Consider the following 20,792-nt stretch of genomic DNA (forward strand, 5'->3'; position numbering starts at 1 on the left):
GAATTAATTAATCAGTATTTATCAACTTTGGTTTATCATTAGTTGTCATGTTGGCGAACTACGAAATTTCCAAACAACGGAATGATTACTTGATTTTCTTCCGTTTCTATGTTGAATTTTTAATGAAAATCTTCGATTATAAAAATAAAAAAACAAAATGATCAACTTTGTCTTATTCATATCAAGTATTACATATTTAATTATTTTTATCTAACATCTTAGAGTTCAAGTATTGTATATAAAAAAACAAGTTGAGGACATGATACCCTCTCTCTCTCTCTCTCTCTCTCTCTCTCTCTCTATATATATATATATATATATATATATATTTCTAATTAAAAAAATATTTTTATAAAATATAGCAAGAATATTTACGGCATAATATTACTGGGCCACCAAAAGAGTAGTTGGTAACTTGATAGAACCCTGGTGTTTGTTTTAAAATAAATTTTCTGCTATCATAATTGACTTCACTTAATTGAGAAATGCAAACATATATATAAAAGTTGCATATAACAAAATGCAGATATAAATAACTCTGTCTTTTAAAAATCTTTATAACATTATTCCATTAAGTCATGAGCCATCACAATTAAAGTTTCTTAAAATTAGCATCGTTTTCTTTTCTCTAACTCAAGACAAAACTGAGTGAGTGACAAAAGATTGTAGCTATCTAGAAGATTTGATGAGAGTTTATGCCTTCTTCACGCACAGCAGAAAAAAGAGACTGTCTCATGCAAGGCGAAGCTTGAAAGAAAAGAAAAAGGGTTTGAATCTCTAGTAATATATAATTGAATGGTGGAGGTTATAAGATGAATAAACTCGATCATGGTAGCTATGTATCAGTGATGTTACGTTAGAGAGGAAGTTAACTAGTAAACTTGGTTGAATGGAAGTAGCAAAATTGGAGAGTGGAGATAAGAGGGTCACGGGTCAGAAAATGAAACCTTTCTTTGAACGAAAATGACTCGGTGCCGACTCTACCTTATGTTAGGTTTACTGCTTCCATAGAAGACAACTATTTCACTCCCTTAGCTACTATATGCTTTAATTTCTCACGCCTACCTCGTGAGCAAACTTTTCCATCCATGTTTCACCACATATTCTAACTGCAAGCACAAACTTGTGTATAGCCACACTTATAAAAATAAATAAATACAACTTTTTAAATTAAAACTAACACTTAAAACATTACCCCTTATATAATATTAGTATCTTTTAGTATTAGACAATGTAAAACTTATTTATCTTGACTTACATTTGATATATTTTAATAAATTTTTCTTTAAAATTAACAAATTTATTAGATCTTTTCTTGTAAGTTAAGAATTAATTCAAACAAAGTTTTTTTTTAATATATATATAGATCTCAACTAAACAAGAAGCTATTTCAAACTAAGCTATGACATCCTTAATTTGTTGCACTCTAGCTGGTCATGTAGTCATACTACAAGCTTCATTTGAATTTTGAGGTTAGGTGGATTCACATGATCAATATCTTCTTTTTAAACATAATATAGTGAATATAGAGTTGTGAATGCAAAATTGCACCAGTACAAAAGTTTATGTTACTGCAAGGTGTATTCAGTGGTAGATACCTAATTGCAAGTTGCTTCCATTCTAAGTCCAACTGCTAACTGCAAAAAAGCTGTTACTTACAAAAGTTGTGGTGACTCATAATTAATAATGGAGAAAGGAGTTGAATGAACCTTTCAGAGCTAACAGAAGCGTTCTTAAGCCACAAAATCGACAATTCTTCAGAATAAGTACAACAATAACATAGAAAGAATACATTCCACGTATATATAATATCTACTGAGGGGCAAGAGAGTTAGGTGGGTGCCAAAAGCAGTGCTTACCTTGTGATATATGCGTCCTTCTTTTGTAAGATTAAGTATAAGAATATTTTTGGGAGTTATTTTTATTTTATAATTTATATATTTTTATATTTAAATTTAAAATTTGGCATATTATATCAAATTAAAATTATTTTTAAAATATTTAGAATTTTAAGATCATCGGTTAATCTAGGTTTAAGTGTGATTTTTAAATTTTAGTATTAGTATCTATAAAGATGATAGTGTCCTGATTTAAATATTTCATTTTCAAATATATTTTTTCAATTTTAAGTCTCATCTCTTTTATTTATTCCCACTTGTAATAACAAAATATTGACTGTTAATAATCACATTACTTGTAAATTATATTCAAATTTAAAAATACTTGTATAATGCACACAAACTTGCTCGTTTGAATATTTCTTTCTCTTTTTCTTATTTTATTGTTTACGTTTCTCTTCGGGTATATATCTCTTTTGACTTGACATGTTCATGCAGGCACAATCCCTAGTCAGAGGGGAAACTCATACGTATATATCAAATCAAAATTAACTCCGGATACGCAATTAAGCATTACAGAGACCAATATTTAATACTCTTTAATTAAGTTGGGATACTTTCTTTTTTATAAAAAAGGGGTTATTTCATAAAGGCCGAAATTTTTTTCATGATTTAGCTGTTATAAAGTTACAATTGATTATTAGTTAATCAAATTGCTTTCTAAGTCCAGAGTTGATGATTCGATTGTGCCCATTATCCAAGTTCGCTGGAAGTTGAAGACTCAAAACCAAACAAAACACTCATGGCTCTGCATCAATCAACCCGTATGTAATGCTATAGTTATATGACCAACAGTAATATTCGTAATAGTGGTAACAGGAACACCCAGCAAGAGTAAGAAATGGATTCTCAATTTCTCTAGACGGCTTGTGCATGCCACCATCATGATTAGAAGTTTATATATATATATATGTGTGTGTTGTGTGTGTGTGTGTGTGAGTAGAGCCCTATAAGAGCCTAGTTACAAGGTCTCTTTGTTTTCATGGGCTTAACTCCGAGGTTTTTGTGGTAGAGGCCTGTTTGTTCTATGAAAACCAGCCCACTGGACGATAACTGAGGTGAGTATCAACAATAGGTTTATTCACAAGAATTTTGGGTTTGCACGGTTTGAACTCACTTTTGCACCCTTAGCTAAGCTGTTTTTGCCCAAAAAAACAAAGCTAAGCTGTCAAACTAGCAAAATTCAACAAAACCATGGTCTTTATACATGTAATACAATGGTCCCAATTGGATAAGCTTCTAAATAAAATTCTTATAATAGAAAAAAATTAATATATAAACTTCTTTTATAAATTAAAAATGATAATATTCTTCAATTTTTATAAAAGTTAAATGAGAAAACTTTTAGAAAAAGATATACATAAGTTGATTTTAATTTATAAAAGGAGTTTGATTTATTTACTATTTAACTTTTTACTTTTCTGTAAATCTCTAGTTTATCCAAACTAGATCAATATTATTCTCAGTAAACATTAGTCTATAAAAGCAATAGGTTTATTTACAAGAACTTCCATGTGATTATAATTTTATTGAGATGAATCTCTGGTACCGCATATCTCATCACAATTTCATTTTGCATTCATCCTCACAAGGACATCATGCTTCAGAGTTTACATGGATAAATTTATGAAAGCAAACAACAGATAAAACACAACCACTACAAAAACATTAGTTGCATTTACACTGGAGTCAAACCAACCACGCCTGCAAACAATAAAGCATAACAGAGATGTTATTAGTCATTACCAAGGAGAAACGAAGTATAGGATGCAAGGATGTCGAATTTTCCAACAATTGCAGATTTATAAGCAACAACTTTTCTTAATTAGGCAATAAAATGTTTTTGTCCATGCCTTGAAGAAGATAATCAATGATATGTACCGGTAACGATTTTCACACTAAATCTTCGGTCTGAAGACTCGTTACAAATTTAATGAGTTTTTATAGTTTAATTTATAAAGAAGTCATTTTTTTTTAATATCCAAGTAGTAAGAAAAAGGGAATCCGAGATTTATTCATTTTGTTTTAACTGGACAATCCCATGGCTATGTCATTAGTGCAAGTTTCTTCATAGATTTTACTAAGACCTCCAGCCACTATCTATCTACATCCATTATGAGCACGCACCAACACTTGCAATGTATATATCATGTCAATAAAGGATGTGTGTCTGATAAACTTAGGTGTAATCATCAGTTATATATACAGAATTAATAAACAAACTTATAGAAAATAACACGAAAGCAAAATTTGAATCAAATAACATATAATCATATCAAAATGGATGAATTTGAAAAGAATAGAATTATTCTAATCCATATTTTGTCATACCACATGCCAATCTTCCACCAGCATTTCCAGTGCTCAAACTAAGTTCCTGGCCACCTACAAAGACAAATGAGACAAGTAAAAATGCTCCAGCAATGAACACAAATGAAACTTAACATACAAGGGTGACATACAAAACAATAACTTGAAGAGGGAAAGTCAATCTCATACTTATGTCATGATATTCTTCACCACACATTCATCTAATGTTTTACTTAGCGAACACAAAACTGCTGAAGCTTGTCACAATTATTTCCTCTACAATAGAGTTGTAAGGCAAATATAAATTAATGTTCAAAAGGTATTGCTAACCCTTTCCAAGGTCATCCTCAAGCTCATGAACCACTAAGGCTCTTCCAACTACTGAATTTGGGCCAAAGAGTGGTATCTGCACATTTTGGGCCACAACACTACAGTTAGATACAACACAATTATACAAATACAATAAATTAGAAATTAAAATCCACAGACATAAGGAGAAAGGGTTAAAAACATGGTATAAGACAATCATATGAAAACACAGGGAGCACCTGATTGTCCACAATTGTTGCTTCTGCAACCCCTGTCTTAACAAAATGATAAAATGAGTGCATAAATGGATCGAAATAGCATTCCAAAGCAAAGGGAAGTGAAAAAGAAGAAAAACACGCTTTACCATCGGCATTAGCAACTATGTTTCCCAGGTCACCCGCATGGCGTATTTTATCTTTAGGAGCACCATGTTTCAGCTGATCAGGATTGAAATGTGCCCCTAAATATGGCATTCAATTCAAGAAGCAAAACTTCACAGTAAGGAAAGAAAACCAAGGTAAAAAGAGAAACTATGGTTAGGCCTCACCAGTCGAAATACACCCTTTTGTTAAATCACCGAACTCATGCTGTTAAGACAAAATAGTACATGTTAGAAAATGATTTAAAAAAAAGGGAAACAATTCTTGTATAACTTAAATTTACTTGTACTTTTAACTTTGGGTGTATTTTTGGAATATATGTATATTAAAAAGATAAAAAGTGAGATACAAAAAAAATTATATATTTAATATTTAGTTGTCCAAACTGACCAGGTGAAAACCATGAGGCCCTGGAGTAAGACCAGAGACACGAACATTAACAGTTGTTGGACCTACACACCACAGATAGGTAGTTAATAAGTTGAGAAAGGCAACAAAGGAAGCATTATTAGGAAGTTTCAATCTTCTGTATTGTTTTCAATAGGGAATGGTTCAAAGTTCGAAACTTTGACCAAATTTTCACTATGGTGTATGGTGAGTTGGAAGAATGTGAAGGAATTGTTTCCCTCACTGGTGGGTGTAGTGAGAAAAAGCAGAGAGAAGGAGAAAATGGAAGAGAAAGAACCGTTGTCTTGTTGGGTTAGTGTGACAATGCCTTCCGCGGTGGAATTGCCCTTGAGGACAGCAACAGCTTTCTGGGTATTGGCAGGAAGGGTTATGGATTGAGGAGGTGGGAAGGAAGAAAAGAGAGGTTCTTGGAATGAGAGAATAGTGTGGGCAGCCATGGCTGCGAATGCTGCTTCCATTGAGCTAGCCAATGCACCAAGATGAGATTCACTTGTCAATTGTGATCTTACAGATAACAATGCAACACTCTGACCTTGGTGTCTAGTGGATAAGCCATGTACTGTACTTGTCATTGTGTGCCACTCTTTTGTGTAGGGTTACATGGTACTCATATTTTGTCATGTTTGATTTTTTTAAAATTAAATTATAAAATTTATATATATCACATACTATAATCAGTCGAGATTATATGATTTTGAATCGTACAAATTTTTTAAGAAATATTTTTAGATTAATTTTACCTTTTAGCTTGAATTAGTTTTCAGATCAAAAAATTATTTAATTTGATCATAAAAAAAATTATGATTCAGCTTTGATTAGTATATTTAAATTTTATTTTATAATTTAAAGAGATAATACTTTAGTTTTGTAGTTAAGAATTTTTTAAAAAAAATGTATGTTTAATGTGCCTTTGATTTGAATTCTATAAGTTTAAAATCATATTTTAAAATATGCAAATTTATTTTCTAAATAAATAAATAAATCAGCTTATTTATGTTATTGCGCTAGTATTTTATTCCCTTTTTTTTAAGCTTTTCCATGTAACGGATATTTCTAACTTGCAGAAAAACTATAAAATATTTAAAACTTATGTAATTTCCGTATTTAAAACTTTTGTATTTTTTTTCACTATAACATCTATATCCACATTTCTCATGATGCTTGTTATGGTCTATATTTTAGAAAAATTCACCAAAAATTTTATCCAACGGATTATTTCCACAATTAAAAGATAATACCAGTTAATTATTATCTTATCATAATATAATAAGAGATAAGATCTCTACACACTATATATAGAGGCGAAAACCATCAAAATAAACTCCTACTCTCCCTTTTCAGCAAATAATAATAATAGTAATTCTTACTTTCACTTTGAGCAGAGTGTTTCTCGTATTTATACCAAATTCATTTTGGATTTTGTGGAAATTCAAGTTCATAAAGGTAATAACAATGTTATCATATAAAATTTTGTTAGTTTTTTAATATTATAATTAAAAAATGTGTATTTAGTAGTTTAAAAAAGTGTATTAACATGACTTGAATAGAGTATTAATAAACAAAAAATATATGAAAAGTAGCATGAGGTTAAGTGCAATCCAAGTGTGACATTAGTGATTAAGTGATTGTATTTTCACTTGTGAGTTGGAATTTAAAGTTGAACTGTTTAGACCTAACTGGAACTTGAAAGAAAGTCCACCTAACAAATAGGGAAGAAAGTGCAGTGGAAGTGCAAACTGCGAAGTCCCAAAAGTGAAAAGAAAAACCAAAAAAGAAAAAAAAAAGAAAAAGAAAAAAGAAATGGGATGAAGCTTGAAATCGAAATCTTGCAGAGCAAAGAAGGCATTGATGGAGGCACGAAACCCTTCTCCTTCACCGTCACAGTCGCCGGTTAGAGTCCTCATTCGCCCTTCGTCGTCTCCTTCTTCCTCATCCTCCGACCATCCCTCAGCCTCTGCGCCGCTCCCTCGCTCCTCTGACGGCGTCGTTGTTGTTGGTTTCATCTCTCGGCGACGCGACGATTCCACTCAGCTTCTCAACCGAGTCATCGACTCCAACGCCTTCGCCTCCGGCAATCTCGACACGCCGTTGTTCGTTGACGATGAGGAAGCCAGGGAGTGGTTCAAGCGGAGGAGAATTAGCTACTTCCACGACCTCGATAGGGGGATTTTGTTTCTTCAGTTCTCGTCCACTCGCTGTCCCGCGATTCACGCCGACGTGGAACCCGCGCCGGGATTTGATTCCGTCGTCGAAGAGCACGAGTTCGGTGACCTACAGGGAATGCTTTTCATGTTCTCTGTAAGTCATTTTCTTCACTGTTATAACCATTTTATCTTATGCAAAATAATCTCACATTATCAATAGCTTAATCTCAGCCTCTGAATTGCAGTCAGAGAAGTTGTGATATATTTTCAATCGTTTTGTTTTTCGTTATGCGTAGTTTGTAGAATTAGCATAAGATTTAGATTATGAAAAAATGGATTAGGAATTCCAATTTTACTGTTGTAGTTGGTGTAAATTGTGCATAGTTGGTGGTGGAATTGACAACTTAGAAATGCAGGTTTGCCATGTTATCATATATATTCAGGAGGGGTCACAGTTTGGAACTAGGATTTTAAGGAATTTTCGTGTACTACAAGCGGCCAAGCATGCTATGGTTCCTTTTGTTAGATCCCAAGCTACACCACCTTTACTGTCTAGATCGCATCCTTCACCGTCCTCCCGACCTGCTTCGTTGGCGAACAATTCTTCTCCAGGTAGAGGTGGTGGTAACTTGAGTCGCAATGCCTCGGCCATATCTCTCATGTCAGGTTTAGGTTCTTATACTTCTTTGTTTCCAGGACAGTGCATACCTGTCACACTGTTTGTATTCGTCGATGACTTCTCCAATTTATCAAATTCCAGCACAAGCGGGGAGGACTCTTCGGAAGTCTCTTCACTTAATCAGTCTTCTAGTTTGAGTGGTGTATCCAAGGGAAATCTACCCGCTAAAGGTTCAGGTTCTGTAGTTGTACTGGCACGCCCTGCAAGTCGATCTGAAGGGGGGTTTAGGAAGAAACTGCAATCATCTCTTGAAGCACAAATTCGCTTCCTGGTTAAGAAATGTCGAACATTATCAGGTTCTGAAATAACTCATTCTGGTGTGAGAACTGGGGGTACCTCAACTTCTGCACCTTTGTTTTCTCTTGATGCATCAAGGACAGTTGTCTTGTTAGATCAGCTATCAAACAAAAAAGGTGAGTCACTTGAGTTTGCCACTGGACTTGTTGAAGATGTCTTAAATGGGAAGGCAACCTCAGATTCCCTTCTTGAAAGCCATGGCCAAAGTACAAGCAAAGAAGATTTAATATCTGTTAAGGATTTCATTTACAGGCAATCAGATATATTGAGAGGGAGAGGGGGAGTAGTTAACACCAACAGTGGTTCGGCTGCTGGTGTTGGTATGGTTGCTGTTGCTGCAGCTGCAGCTGCTGCCTCAGCTGCATCTGGGAAAACACTAGCTACTCCTGATCTTCCAAATTTTGAAGTTTGGTTATCTTCTAGTCATCATATCTTGAGTAGAGTTCTCTGTGCAAAAGGGGGTTGTTTGGATGAATATGAAATTATTAAAAGAAAACCTCGTCCAAAGAACACTGTTTCACCAGCAGTGGAAGGATCTTTGAAGAGTACTAATCCTTTAGATGTTGCTGTATCTTGGTTACAAAGTGGCAGAGGGTTGAACACTAAATTTTCAACTAAGTGGTGTCAAAGAGCCATTCCAGCTGCAAAGGAGATTTATTTGAAAGATTTGCCTGCCTGGTATCCTACTTCACAGCATGAAGCCCATTTAGCTATGGCCTTGCATGCATTTCGCTCAATGGTAAAAGGATCTGCAGTGGAACTTTTTTCTAAAAAGCTTGAAGAAGAATGCACTTCCATTTGGAAATCGGGAAGGCAACTGTGCGATGCTGTTAGTTTGACGGGAAAACCATGCATGCACCAAAGGCATGATGTTGAAACCAGTAATTCAGACTTAGGAACTTTGACCAAGCCACATTCTAGTGGCTACTTTTTCCTTCAAGCATGTGCTTGTGGTCGTTCCCGACAGCTACATGCCGATCCTTTTGATTTTGAATCAGCTGATGCTAGTTGCTACTCTGACTGTGATAAGTTACTTCCTGCAGTCAAACTACCGGAAATGGAAGTTGCAGGACTTGTTCAATCGCCCACTTGGAATTTGCTTCGTGTTGGAGGTGCAAGATATTATGAATCTTCTAAAGGCTTACTTCAAAGTGGATTTTCTGCCACTGAGAAGTTTCTTTTGAAATGGACAATATACCTAGAGAAACAGAAGAGATCAAATGGTTCGGCAGAGAGTATAGTGAAGCAAGATTCTGTAATTAAGGAACCCAAGGTTGAATATATTGCTGATGCTAAGAAAAATGGTGTTAGACAACCCCACCCTGCTGTGCAGAATGGAGTGGAAGACCAAGGAACATCTTTAGATATCATGAATGCTGATGATAAAAAGATAAGTTTTGGAAGAGGTTTTCCCACTTTCAAAATGAGAAAGCCTTTTTCTGAGGTTGTTGCTGGATCAGCAGCTAGTGACTCTGGATTCCCTCCTCTTCAACAAAGGAAATTGCCTACACCAGGTTCAGAAAAGAGTATGAAGCAAAGCAGGTCAATTAATCAGAACCTGGAACGGGTTAATGCATCCATTGACCATGGAATTTCTCAAAAATATCAAGATATATCATTTACTCAGGGACCTCTTGATGGTAATAGCAATAATATCTGCAGGGATAGTGACCCTTTTTTGAGGATAGGTAGCAATGTAGTCCCGGTATACTTGAATGGTGGTGAAAGGAACAAGTCACATTCTTCTTTAAAGCATGTAATAGTATATGTTGGATTTGAGCATGAATGCCCTCGTGGCCACCGTTTCCTGTTGAAGGCAGAACATCTTACTGACCTTGGATCTTCATACTCATTATCTGAAGAATCTCATATATCTTCTTCTGTGGAGCCTGCTGGCAGAAATCATGCACATCATACTAGAGTAAGCAAGAATGCTTCCTGGACCAAAGTTCATCAAAGCTCAAATAAAATTCTTTCTGCAACCTCATACGAGGAAAGAGATGTGAAAAAATCTAATGAAATGATTCCTAATGGTGATTTGAATTCAGACAGACTAATATATACTTCCATTCCACTAAAGGAACATAATTTGACATCAATGAATGCATTTGCTAGCCCCCTGAATCTTATAAAAGATTTTGGAGGGGATCTTCAAGCTGTTAGCATGAGTGGGGATGATCTTGCATTCTCCATGTTAAATCGAAACTTGCCTATCTACATGATCTGTCCTCACTGCCGGCATTCTAGGAATAAGAAGGATACACCAAAGGTTAAGTTTGCCAGTGGTATCTCGCAGCTTAAACGGATAATTTTGGTATGAGACTATGATTTTCTGCTCATATACATATTTCAATTACCATCATTGAATTTTTCTTTTCTGTTAATACAGACTAATCTATAGATACTACTGTAGGTGACACCTGCATTTCCTGTGGTACTTGCAACATGCCCTGTTGTACAATTTGAGGTATGTCTTTCTTCTTTGGTGTGGATTTCATGAAAATTTGAATTTAAATTATCATTAGTCCACAAATTTAAAATGCTAAGTCTTTATACAGATTAGAGTTAAACTTCTCAAGAAATAGATGTTTTATGATGGGAGGGAACAACCTTCTGTTGTGTACTATTGGCCAAGTTGTGTTGCATACTATTTGTCAAACACCATGTCACTATCCTTTCATCTTAATAATGGCTGAGATTACTTTAACCAAAATTTTGTACAATCTACAAGAACTGGAAAGCCTATAAGATTTACCTGTGATTTTCTAGCTGCTATCTGTGAATGAGTTTCATTATTGGAGTTAAATTTATATGGCTGTGGTGCACTGATGCTCAATAAATAGTGTGCTTGGTTTCAAAGAAAGATCATGTTTGTGGCACAGATATTTTCTTTGTGCAGTGTTCAAGATTGTTTGGTTAACTTCTGGGTTTTGAAAACCAATTTTATGGACAATATAATAAATTTTGAGAAAACTTGAATATAATTTGATTTCAGTTACAAGACCCACAAAACATTTCTAAAATTTATACTTCAGCAATGATTCTACTTTATTGTCTAAACAAAATCAGTTGTTCTATACTTGCTTTTAAGTATCATTCTCAAACACAGATTTTTTGACCCAACTCTTTCAAAATCTAAAACAAGCAAACTATCAATATAATTATTGCATGCTTATTTGCTCTATTATTGGCATTGTTGTTTGTGCTTGTAAATTTATATTAGGATTTTTGTACTCTGTGATTATGCTCAATTGTATAATTTTCTAGCTATTTTGACCTTGTAGACATCATGCCTGCCTCCCTCAGTTCCAGACCGTGAACAAAAATTGCAGTTTAGCATTGGATGTCAAGTGATCTTGCCACCAGAGAGCTTCCTTACCCTTAAATTACCATTTGTGTATGGTGTGCAGCTTGAAGATGGAAACAAACATCCTCTTAAGCCCTTTGAACAACAGCCTGAAATGACTGCTTGGATTACCAAGGGCACAGTACTTCAGATCTTGTCCAAAGGGATCAATGACGAGGGATGTCAAACACAGTAAAAGCTTACTAAATCACTGAGTGGCCTTGCTAGAATGAAAAGGAAAGGATGTGAATAGCTTCTCCAAAACTCAGGTGTGTTCATTACCCTCTTTTTTCCTTTTAGCTGACATTGAGTTTGAAAATTCAATTGACAAAAATATGCACCTTGCAACAATTATTGATTATTGAAGATCCTTTATGTTAAAGGAAAACAAAGTTATATTATGTGCAGAATGATTGCAACGCCTAGTTCCTGCTTATCTCACTCCAGATTATATGTTGTCTTCGTCCTTTGTAGAGAAGCGACAGTAGTACATGATCAAAACTTTTATAACCAAAGACAGCGATCAAGCATGAAAGAAATGCTGATTTATTTAATTTTTTGTATGAAAAATTATTGATTCTATATCTCTACAATGTATGAAGATGCGCAAATCTAACTAAAAAGGATTCTAAATGACAACTTTTTAATATGTCCCTTCAAGGTGCCCTTGGCCCTTTCATAAAAAGAATTGAAATCATAAGAAGCAATTGGAGAGACAATATTGTGGCAATTGTGAAAGAATGTCTAGATAATCAGGTTCCCACATATGTTGTATCTACCATGAAGGACTAGCAGAAACCTTGTCACAAGTGCATTGTTTCTTTTGGCTTTATTCATTCGTGACAGAACTTAAACTAGTTGAGATTAAACTTTAAGTTGTTACCCACCCTTGAAACAATGCGTAAAATTTTCTGCACACTTTTTTTAAGCTTAATTATGTGCTTTTAAAGCTCTTGTACAAATTTTGAAGGTTTAGAATTGAATTATAAATGTCTCAGATCAAACATTGAGCCATTAATACTGTTTAAATTCACGTGCTTAGTTGTTGTCTGTCTCACATGGAATAATTGTGTTTGTGACTTTGTTGGGATTGGAGATGTGCATGCAGGGCAAGTAATTTTGGGGATGATGAGGATGGTCCTGAATTGAATTACTAAGCTGTAATGGAAATGCATGGAGTTCATCATCATTCAGGCATGAACTGGTAACATGGATTTACCTGTTTAGTGAGTGTTTGTTCTACTTATTTCAGATAAATAATTGCGCTTATTTTTGTCCACTTCTGCAAACACTTTTGAAAAACAAAAAGGGCAATTATTTTTAGAAGATATTTTTTCCCAAACAAGAACTTATTTGTATTGAAGTCCGATGATGTAAATTGTCTGTAGTACTCAAACTGCCAGCCTTTGAATTAGGTGCAATTGTGGACCTCTTGGCTACTTATGGCCCCAAGGTTGGCTTTCTAGCTTGTTCATAACCTCTTTTATAAACTCGTGTGGATAACTGCAAATTCATGGTTCAAGTATTGCTGTCTGGACTGATATGGATGAGACTGCCCTTTACGATGGAAGTGTTCTAGAGTTGGGAGGAGTTTGATATGTGCATCAATAACCAGAGAATTAGAATGGTCCTAGACTCCTAGTAATGGTATGTGACAATGTTTGATAGTGCAGTGCTCATGTTTCATATTTACTTTCTCAATGGCCCACTCTTAAAGGACTTCTTTTGTTATGATAAGGTTTACTCTTTTGCCTTCCTGACAGTAATTTTTTGTGTGTTGCTTGAATCTTCACATGATCTTAGTAATTTGATTAGTTAATACGTTCTTTCAACATTGTGCAGTTTGTTGTAATAGAAATGAAATATAGAATAAGCAAATAACAAGCGCCTTTTGTTAGATTATGCAAGGTTAGCGTAGGGGGGATGTTGATTGATGCCTTATTATTTACTTCTGGGACGACTAATTCGATTAGTAAATCTTGAATTTAAATTGAAGCCACATTAATTGATTTGCCACTGGAATAAGATGTTAAGGGGTAACTCTTGATCATGATATTCTATAAAAGAATATCATTATTCGGTTTCACATAATTCTTGGACCTCCTTATAAATTATTGTCAATAATTAGGTTGCTTCAGCCTGAGTACAGGCCTTGTTAATATATTTTTTCGTATGCTGATTGTTTTTGTTCGTGTGACTGCGACAAAACTTCCTATTAATATTCAACTGCCACAGACTTACTATGAAAGTGAAGTTTGCTTGCAGGTGAAGCCCCCTCAAAGTTATAGTCGATGAAAGGGTGGATGGCAGCATCTACGTAGAAGATCGTGTAACCAAGACACCAATTATTATCTTTCATGTAGTGAGCATATATAAGCAATGGTATTGATCCTGTGCATTTCAATATTCTACCAAAACCACGAAGGACAAAAGGGACAAGCAGGGGCTAGCAAGGAAAAACTATGCGCAATGCTGTCTCTTGATTTCCAGGACTGGGGGGCCATAAAATGTTCTGAGTGATGTCAAATTTGTCTGTGTTCAGGGTTCTTGGTATTGTTAACTTGCTGATCATCAAAGTGCTTGATTGGAGCTGTGGATGGTCGTTGAGAAAGACTTAAAACACTGTAATTTTTACATAATGTTGAAACTTTGTTGTTTGACGCCCTACATCCTCAACTGATTAACATTAAGAGGGGAAAAAGCATACTGTGCCTTTTTATGAGTAAACCTTTATTTTAATTCCAATCCCTGAGATTATAAATATATTACTTCATTTTATAAAACTTAATTTTAATCCTTAATTTTATATAAAAAAATTATTTCATATTTTTTTTACTTTATATTTTTAAAATTATCGTTTTACATTAAAAACAATTAAAGTGAGTGATATTTTGAAAAGTACTAATGGAACGTCCTTTTGTGTCATTTTATACTGATTTTCTACTAAAGTGAATGATAATAAATTAAAATTGATAATTCTCATGTCTCTGGGATTTCGGGTTTTGATTAATCTTTGTAGTGTTATTATTTGTTCGGAAAATTGGAGAATTATACAGAACCGAAAGTAGCAAAGGTGGATTGGTTATAATTTGCGATACTGTTATTATATTGATGATAGGCTCAAACTAAGGGAAGATGCGGGCGTGCATATTATTTGTTTCATGCTTCATAATGGTCGCTCAAATGAAACTTTTTCGTCATACTTGGTACAGTGAGTCAAGCAGGAAAAGATGCTACAATTTCAAATCCTTGGTTCATTAGAGCACCTGTCACCCATAGCTTCAAATTTGGCAAGTTAATTTCTGGTTCATATCCTTTTACCTGTTTTCAACACATCAATCAATGACTATATTCGTGAGCAAAATCATAACTCATTTAAACCAAATAGAAAGATTGAATTGCAAGGGAGACGTCTTACATTCAATGTAAATGTAAGTATAAAACTGTCAGAAACTGTAGCAAGGTTTGAATTCTGAACATTAAAACCTGCAAGAGACTCGAGAGCCCTGTACAACGAGGCAGCCACCCCTTCTCCTTTATTGCACACTATTTTTGCATAATACCCTCTTTCCTCAACTTGAAACATGTTCACCTACAAAGCAGCATGCACACATGTTACGGTAATGTGCATAAAGAGGCTCACTTGACATGATTTTTCTTTTTATAATCAAACAAACCTGCATGATCTTCTTGCAGGTTGGATGACTATTATGGGTGCCCTTAACATTTTTGAGGTTATTTATAGATCCTTGGTATTTTTCGGACACTAATAAGGATGCTTCAAGTCCTGCAACCTCAGCCTTTAGCTTCTTGGCTTGTGCTTGAAGCTGATGCACGTATGCCACTGCATCTCCAATTATAGAGGCCTTATCCATCTGTGGATATAATTTAGTTATATTTCACTCTCAAATGTAAACCATGTAACTTTTAATTGAACTTTCTAGTGTGTCCTCATTAAGTTTGTTTTATGTGAAACTTAAAAGAGCTAACCGTCTTAGTATTTTAATACAGATAATCTATTTCATTTGAATTGTTTAAAATCATCAATTTTTTATTATAAACTTATTAAAAAAGACATGAAATTATTAGTAATGTTTAGTTTTGTTATTACCTTCTTCAATTACTTGGAATAAAACAGGAAAACAAAAATTTACTGAAAAATAATATCTTTCATTATAATTTCCAAATTTTAGTTTATTATAAATACTTATTTCTGTTTTTTAAGATTTTAATCATTACCGAACATATTTAAATAATAACACCAATAACATTTTTCTATCAATATAATCGTAAAAAATAATCTAGTTCAAACATACCTTAACCTTCAACAAGAAAAATTGGAAAACTAAGAATATCAGATTAAACAATTAACTCTGCAACGTGACCATAATGCTGAGAGATTTCTGAAACTAATGTGAGATCTTTGCAATTTCTAGCAACTAGTTGTTTAAAAGAAAAAGTTGGACTGAACATTTTAGCACCCGCACTCTTTGTACATTGGATTAATAAGACATTTAGTTAGTTATCGTAACCTTACAGATAAGTATACGATGCCTGATGTGGGACAGTATTAAACTATAAATACACCTACTTCTTGTCATTAAAAAATCAGTCAGTTTTTTTCCAATTCTATTCTATCTTCTATTGTTCTATTATGGATTTCAATACAGTTTTACTAGCTTAAATTAATTAATCGAAATGGGTCACGTACCTTAGTTATGTTGGGAACCAAGGAACGCAATTCATAAAGCTTCTCCTTCATTCGGCCTCTCCTTCTCCTCTCAGAAATGAGAGTCTTGGACCTATCAGTTTTTAGTCTCGGTTTGGCATCAGTAGTTGTTGTTGTTGCAGAAGAATGCTCTCCATCGTGTTCTTCTTCTCCTTCTCCCTTAACCACTTCATCAAAGCAAGAGAAGGAGCTAAGTGTAGAGCTTGGATCATACACATTCACAGCATTATTATCATTCTGTTCAAAAGGGTTTGCATGACATGAAAGGAGCTGATTATCCATGAAGGGATCATTGATAAGGTCAGAAACGAAGTCACAGACGGCTTCTTCATTCTCCCCTCGAATCAAATTGATGAACTGATCAAAGTTAGGATCTTCAATGTAGTCGTGCAGCTCAAAATCATTGATGTAAGCCAGTGTGTCTTGGTGAACATCCATTGCATCAGTAGACTTTAGTTTTGAACTTGTATAGTTAGAGTCTAACTGTAATATATATAAGGTTGACGTGATTATTTATATGTTGGTTTTGGTGTGAATGGAATAAGATGAGTTAGCTTTCATGGCACCGAAGTCTATTATTTTATTTTTTGATGTTAGTTACCTAGATGTTAGTCACAAAATCTAAGTTAGTTGTTAAAATAGAGAAAAAATATAATCAGTTATTTTTTACATAAAGTAACTATCAAGTTAAAAGTAAAATTTTTATAATATTATAATACAATTTGCTATTTTATATAATAGTGAATTTGAGCCTTAAAACAAAAATATGAAAAAAAAATGAAAGAAATAAAAATATTAAAGTGAATGAGTAAATAGATAAAAAAATATATATAATATAAAAAATGACTAAAAATCGTTTAAATTGATTTAGTCATGTGCCGATAAAATCTTTGAAGAATCAATAAGGAGAGTGATTTTATAACTCTTAGTTTAAAGAAAAAAGGGTATTCAAAAAATTATAGACAAAGTTACTAAAGAAAATATTTTAATTAATTAAATTTTTAAAATTTTAATTTTTGTCCGAACTTAATAACATTGTGTGATCGTGTAAGTAACATTATTTAGTGAGATAAAGTTTAGTTGTTGTTTATTAGTTAATTAGAGTAAAAATATGATATTTAATCTCTAATCTAGTGTATATTTAATTATAAGATAGCCATGATCGTTATGTTTAGTTAGCATGTGTCGAAGGTTTAGTAAAAGATGTGATCAATTTACTTATGAATAAATTCATACTAGATTTTTTCAAGCTAATTTCAAGGGTATATAATGGCCATTAAAAAATATGTATTTAAATTAATTTGGATATACACGAGTTGCATTCAACAGTTAAAATTAGTTTTTCATCAAAATCATTTTTCACTCAATTTTATATAAAATAGGCACAATATTTAGTTTGCCTTTTGCAAATTGAACTGATGAATTGAAGAAATTGCCATTTTGCACTCCAAATTATATATATATAGTTAGAAAACAATGGATGGTTGGGTAAATGTTATATATAAACGATGTTAAATAACCTTTCTCCAAAAGCAATCATTTTCATATCAAGCTGGTTAGCATTAATATCACTATATTATGCCGCTGTAGAAGTGGTTGAATCTGAGCAATTGATTCAGTCCAGGTCTTATCTATATAAGGAATAAAATTCTATTTAGTTTCTGTATAACCGAGCGTGTGCATGAGCATATTCCTCGACTTTGATATTAACTGTAGTTGAAGCCAGTTTTGTTGCCTAGCTCATTGGTATAAGAGTCACTTTCTGATGATCATGGCCACTGCAACTTCTCAATCGAGATTAAAAAAGATGACCTAAGTGGTCTATTTCTATACTACTATTATTGTGTGAACGGAATCAAATCAAAACATAATGACGTCCCTCGCATGTTTTAAATTCTATTAAACAATTGTGAAGTACTGTGAAGGGAAGTTTGTGATTTCATAATCATTAGATCCCTCAAACTTTGCATAATAATAGCACGTAATAATAGCTGACATTAAGATGCAAGCTGGACCCTAATTAACGTTTTACGCCCGTAGACAGAGAAAGAAATTCATGGTTTTGTCAATGATTAATAAATATACAAGAAATATTAGTAACTTATTTATTAAAATTTACTGGAAGTTATAAAAATTATTTGAATTTCATTTTCAATTAAATATTTTTTTATTCTTATTCTTATTTTTTTCTAAATAAATGAAAATATATTAAAAATTGTGTTCTTATCGCTTCTTTAGCTTAATTAGCCAGTGATCTTGCTTTGGTTTTTTTAATTATTGACTTACTGCTGTTGAAATATATACATGTAAGTATTCCAAAACTGTCAAAAAGTGTGTAAATAATCGAACCCGGGAGATCAAATGCAGGTATTCTATTGCCCTTATTGACCATAATCAAATGATTGAAGCTCTGATCCTCTGACCTTTTATTTATTTGTTTGTTTATTTTTAGAATCTAAACTGACAACAGCAACCACGGTTTTGAATTTTGATTCCATTTTCTTTGGCTTTAATCCTCTTTGGGTTTGGAAGGAAGGAAGAACCATGCAGAGTTGAATGCAATTTTTTAATAAACTCCATTGTTTTTGGACAATACTTAATAATATGGAAGGCATGTGAAGGGGCGTGTGAGGCAACAGCTTTAGCTCATGTTTACACGTGCCATGGTCCATTATCTATATCTTATTTCCCATAAATCATAGCCACTAGTTCCATCGATGTCATTCTACCACGTGTATACCATAAGCTTCACAATCCCAACCATTATATAATAATATAGAAGACTATAATTTATTTCTAGCTATAGTTCTAGAAGCAAAGCAGCAAGGGCATATTATTCTACATAAATAAATAATTATCATAAGGTCATAAATAACTTGTTTTATTTTATCATCGTTTCTTAATTTCAGGCGATGTAGGGTGCAGCATGATCCATTCTATTCATTTGCAAAACTAAACTGAGTCAACCCTTGCATTATTTTCAGTCCCAAATACTATTACTATAGGTCACTCGGTGAAGAAATAAGGAAGTGCAGTGTATATAAGGTGAAACGCTTCGTATTTACATATACCTGTCAAGTTAAATCTAATTCCTCTAATAAATGAACACAAATTGATATGTTGGGGTGTTTATATTGGATCAGTGAACGAGTTTGCGTAATTGCTTTTCACCTTAACCATTAAACAGCAGTTTTATTGGTAATCATTATTTAAATATGAATAATAGCTTTCTTGATTATCACAGTCATACAAACATCATATTATTTTAACTTAATCAATGACGTCGAGGCCAAATTCTGATACGTAGTTAAATATTTTGAGAAAATGCTTTTTCACTTGTAGCGATTCAATGCTAATTTTTTACCTGAGTCATAGTCAACATGTTGTATTTAAATAGAATTCTATCTTTCAGATTTCGTTGAACCAATACCACCACTGGGACGAATGTGGCATATGCAGATGAAGTTCTTCAATCAGCATTTGACAATTAAAATATTTGATATTCGAACTTCATAGCAAAATTTCATCAATTATCTCTATATAATTTGCTTTTAAACTGCTAATTATAATAATCTTAAATAACTTTGTTGGTGAATGGCAAGTTTATCCCTTATTGATAGTCAGGACTAATCGCTTCTAGATGTGAAAATCGTCTCTGTCTTGACAAAAATCTTTTTTCTATATGCATGGACAAGAGTCAAGAATCCAACTCTCTCAATATGCTTGATAAATTTTTACTAATTATGTTAAACTTTGTCAGTAGAATTTTGATTGTTTATGTCTTGTTATTAATAACAATCTAAGATTATAGAATCCAACTTATTACAGTCTTATTATCCAGTTAGAGCTTGTATGACATGACATCCTGCCACTGTATAAAGTTTTTTTAAGAAAATCCACTACTACCTCAAAAGGAGAAACAAAAAGGGTTAAAAAAAAATGAAAAAAAAGGAGATTGCAGAACAAAGACAATTCCTTCAAACTTTATTGAATGTGAAGCCCATTATTTGTTAACTAAGTTCTCTCGATCCTGAAGATAAGAGCATGAAGGCAGTAACCTATACACCTTTCAGACAAAAAGCATTATGACAAGGTTGCAGGGTGATCCATAGTAGCTAGGAAGGGCCACTTTGGGATGAGACAGTCTCTGTTGCTTGAAGCCTTAGCCCATATATTTTGTTGGGTTAGTGCCTTTATTCAAAAGAAGGACCTTTATCTTGTCAGTTGTCACATAGAAATCCCAAGTTTGAATGTAACTGTCATCAGTCTACAACCAACTATAATTTAAAAAA

General features: G+C 33.4%; 3 protein-coding genes across 9 annotated transcripts; 1 reads left to right on the top strand and 2 right to left on the bottom strand.

Moving 5' to 3' along the window:
- Window positions 1-3,400: 3,400 nt before the first annotated feature.
- On the bottom strand, window positions 3,401-5,901 carry LOC113853585 (superoxide dismutase [Cu-Zn], chloroplastic-like). Of its 3 annotated transcripts, XR_003502663.1 has the most exons (9): window positions 5,583-5,901; window positions 5,288-5,349; window positions 5,065-5,104; window positions 4,882-4,977; window positions 4,757-4,788; window positions 4,539-4,614; window positions 4,398-4,456; window positions 4,230-4,283; window positions 3,404-3,602 (listed from the first exon to the last, which is right to left on the bottom strand). XR_003502663.1 is itself a non-coding variant. In XM_027484031.1 (8 exons), the coding sequence occupies exons 1-8, from the start codon at window positions 5,875-5,877 to the stop codon at window positions 3,577-3,579; spliced, it is 681 nt and encodes a 226-aa protein (XP_027339832.1). In that variant the 5' UTR covers window positions 5,878-5,901; the 3' UTR covers window positions 3,401-3,576. The 3 variants fall into 3 exon arrangements, 1 of the variants encoding a protein (XP_027339832.1); XM_027484031.1 differs by lacking the exon at window positions 4,398-4,456 and having other exon boundaries at window positions 3,401-3,602; XR_003502664.1 differs by having other exon boundaries at window positions 3,403-3,602; window positions 4,230-4,614; window positions 4,757-4,792.
- Window positions 5,902-7,096: 1,195 nt separating this feature from the next.
- Window positions 7,097-14,512, top strand: LOC113854752. Of its 5 annotated transcripts, XM_027485950.1 has the most exons (8): window positions 7,097-7,603; window positions 7,866-8,061; window positions 8,146-10,739; window positions 10,839-10,892; window positions 11,710-12,040; window positions 12,880-12,975; window positions 13,187-13,418; window positions 14,026-14,492. In XM_027485950.1, the coding sequence occupies exons 1-5, from the start codon at window positions 7,154-7,156 to the stop codon at window positions 11,965-11,967; spliced, it is 3,552 nt and encodes a 1,183-aa protein (XP_027341751.1). In that variant the 5' UTR covers window positions 7,097-7,153; the 3' UTR covers window positions 11,968-12,040; window positions 12,880-12,975; window positions 13,187-13,418; window positions 14,026-14,492. The 5 variants fall into 5 exon arrangements, with proteins under 5 accessions (XP_027341751.1, XP_027341749.1, XP_027341747.1 ...); XM_027485948.1 differs by having other exon boundaries at window positions 7,866-10,739; window positions 14,037-14,512; XM_027485946.1 differs by having other exon boundaries at window positions 7,866-10,739.
- A 475-nt stretch (window positions 14,513-14,987) lies between these two features.
- On the bottom strand, window positions 14,988-16,938 carry LOC113856357 (transcription factor FER-LIKE IRON DEFICIENCY-INDUCED TRANSCRIPTION FACTOR). The gene is made up of 4 exons (XM_027488142.1): window positions 16,483-16,938; window positions 15,449-15,646; window positions 15,190-15,363; window positions 14,988-15,092 (listed from the first exon to the last, which is right to left on the bottom strand). The coding sequence occupies exons 1-4, from the start codon at window positions 16,936-16,938 to the stop codon at window positions 14,988-14,990; spliced, it is 933 nt and encodes a 310-aa protein (XP_027343943.1).
- Window positions 16,939-20,792: the final 3,854 nt, after the last annotated feature.

This window comes from Abrus precatorius, unplaced genomic scaffold (assembly GCF_003935025.1).
Source record: "Abrus precatorius isolate BTA unplaced genomic scaffold, Abrus_2018 Scaffold11, whole genome shotgun sequence".
Lineage (NCBI taxonomy): Eukaryota > Viridiplantae > Streptophyta > Magnoliopsida > Fabales > Fabaceae > Abrus > Abrus precatorius.